At 46.7% G+C, this 1,616-nt stretch overlaps 1 protein-coding gene across 1 annotated transcript; it reads left to right on the plus strand.

Moving 5' to 3' along the window:
- Window positions 1-1,129, plus strand: LOC106149112 (translation initiation factor IF-2-like; the record flags this gene model as incomplete). Its single annotated transcript, XM_013516950.1, is given in 1 exon segment — window positions 1-1,129. A coding segment is annotated over 1 exon segment (148 nt), but the record flags the coding sequence as incomplete, so codon positions are not given.
- Between the last annotated feature and the right edge of the window lie 487 nt (window positions 1,130-1,616).

Below are 1,616 nucleotides of genomic sequence, written 5' to 3' on the forward strand. Positions count from 1 at the left end.
CCGCGCCGAGCTGGAGGTGCGGGGCCCCCGGCGGCTCCCCACGACCCGGAGCCGCCCGGCTTTGTCCTCCGGCCCGGCGGGGCAGGGGACCTGGCCCGGGGCTTCTCGCGAGCCCGCCCCCAGCCGGGGCGCAGTCAGACCGGACTAGAACGTTTTTTTAAAAAGAGAGAAAAGAGGCGAGGACAGTGTCTGCCTCGCACGATCACGGAGCCCTGTCTGTCTGCGAAGTTGGTTATATTCTAAAACCACCTTGGGGAGAAGCGGATCCAGTGGTCAGGTCGTGGGAAGGCGATTTGAAACTTGAGGGCAGTAAAGGAAAAGTTGCTTAGACCTCTGATCTGAAAAATGACACTCGCTTTAAATCACTCAGATTTTGCTTTAAAAAGACTGTTTCCTTAAAACATCTCTCTAAATAGATGCGGGGTGGTGGTTCTGTGTCAGAAGGGGCTGTGTAGAGGTTTTAACTTTGTTTTAAATTGTTATTGGAAAGAGGAAATTGTATGAGACTGATTTCTGTAAGAAATCAGAGATGGAGATGGAAAGTAAGTGGTTAATTTCCAGCCGAGAAAAGTAACATCGTGTGTCCTGATGTTTATGAAAACAGTGCCTTAGCAGTGGTGGGTGTTAGAGACCCTTTAATAAAACTTCCCGAATATTGAACACCTCACTGCCAGGAACAGCGTCTGGTGCTTTATATAAACCATTTTATGTGCATAGGAATATTGGTTCCTGTAATATTTATTATCTGCCTACTAGGAAAAGAACCAGTGTTCAGAGAGACTTGTTCAAGGTCTTGTGATTTTAAGTGATAACACTGGCATTGCATCCCAAAAGCTGCGTCCTTTGCTCTGTGACGTTCAAGTCTGAGTATCAGAATCAACTGGGGAATTATTTTGTTTTTGTTGTTGTTGTTGCTGCCGTTAGAGATGGAACCAGGGCCTCACACATTAAGGAAGTAGTCCACTACTGAACTATATTCCTTCCCTCCCTCCCATGCCCACCAGTGTTTTTAAATGTGGATTTGTAAGATTATCTCTTCCTCCATTACTTGGTAGGGCCAGTGTCACCTTAAAAATGTTAGTCTCAGTTTTAACCTCTGACTTCCAAATTCTTTTTTTTTTTTTTTTTTTGAGACAAGATCTCTCTATGCAGTTCAGGCTGACCTTGAGCTCACTTTGTAGTCCAAGCTGGTCTCAAACTCGCAGTGATCCTCCTGCCTCAGCCTCCTGAGTTCTGGGATTACAGGCTTGCACCACCACGCCTGGCTATGACTTCCAAATTCTTGGAATCGCTAGCCTTCTCCAGTATTGAAATCTGGCCTGCCCAGGATCCCTTAAATCTAACCCTCCTTTTTTTTTTGTACGGGAAATCAACTGAGGACCTCACCCTTGCCAGGCAGGTGCTGTGCTGCTGAGCTATATCCTGGAGCCCTAAATCTGACCCCTATTGCAAAGTTCTCTGCTTGATTCCAGGGTTAACACACATACACATAGGACATACCCTGTGCCAGATACTGTACTGCTGTTTTTTGAGTTGGAGAATGAGGGTTGAAGTCCAGGCCCCACGGGGTTTGTTTCATTGCTCACATCAGTCTCAGTTTTATTTCTCCCCCTCCA

Source organism: Chinchilla lanigera, unplaced genomic scaffold (assembly GCF_000276665.1).
Source record: "Chinchilla lanigera isolate Chin_1 unplaced genomic scaffold, ChiLan1.0 scaffold00036, whole genome shotgun sequence".
Classification (NCBI taxonomy): domain Eukaryota; kingdom Metazoa; phylum Chordata; class Mammalia; order Rodentia; family Chinchillidae; genus Chinchilla; species Chinchilla lanigera.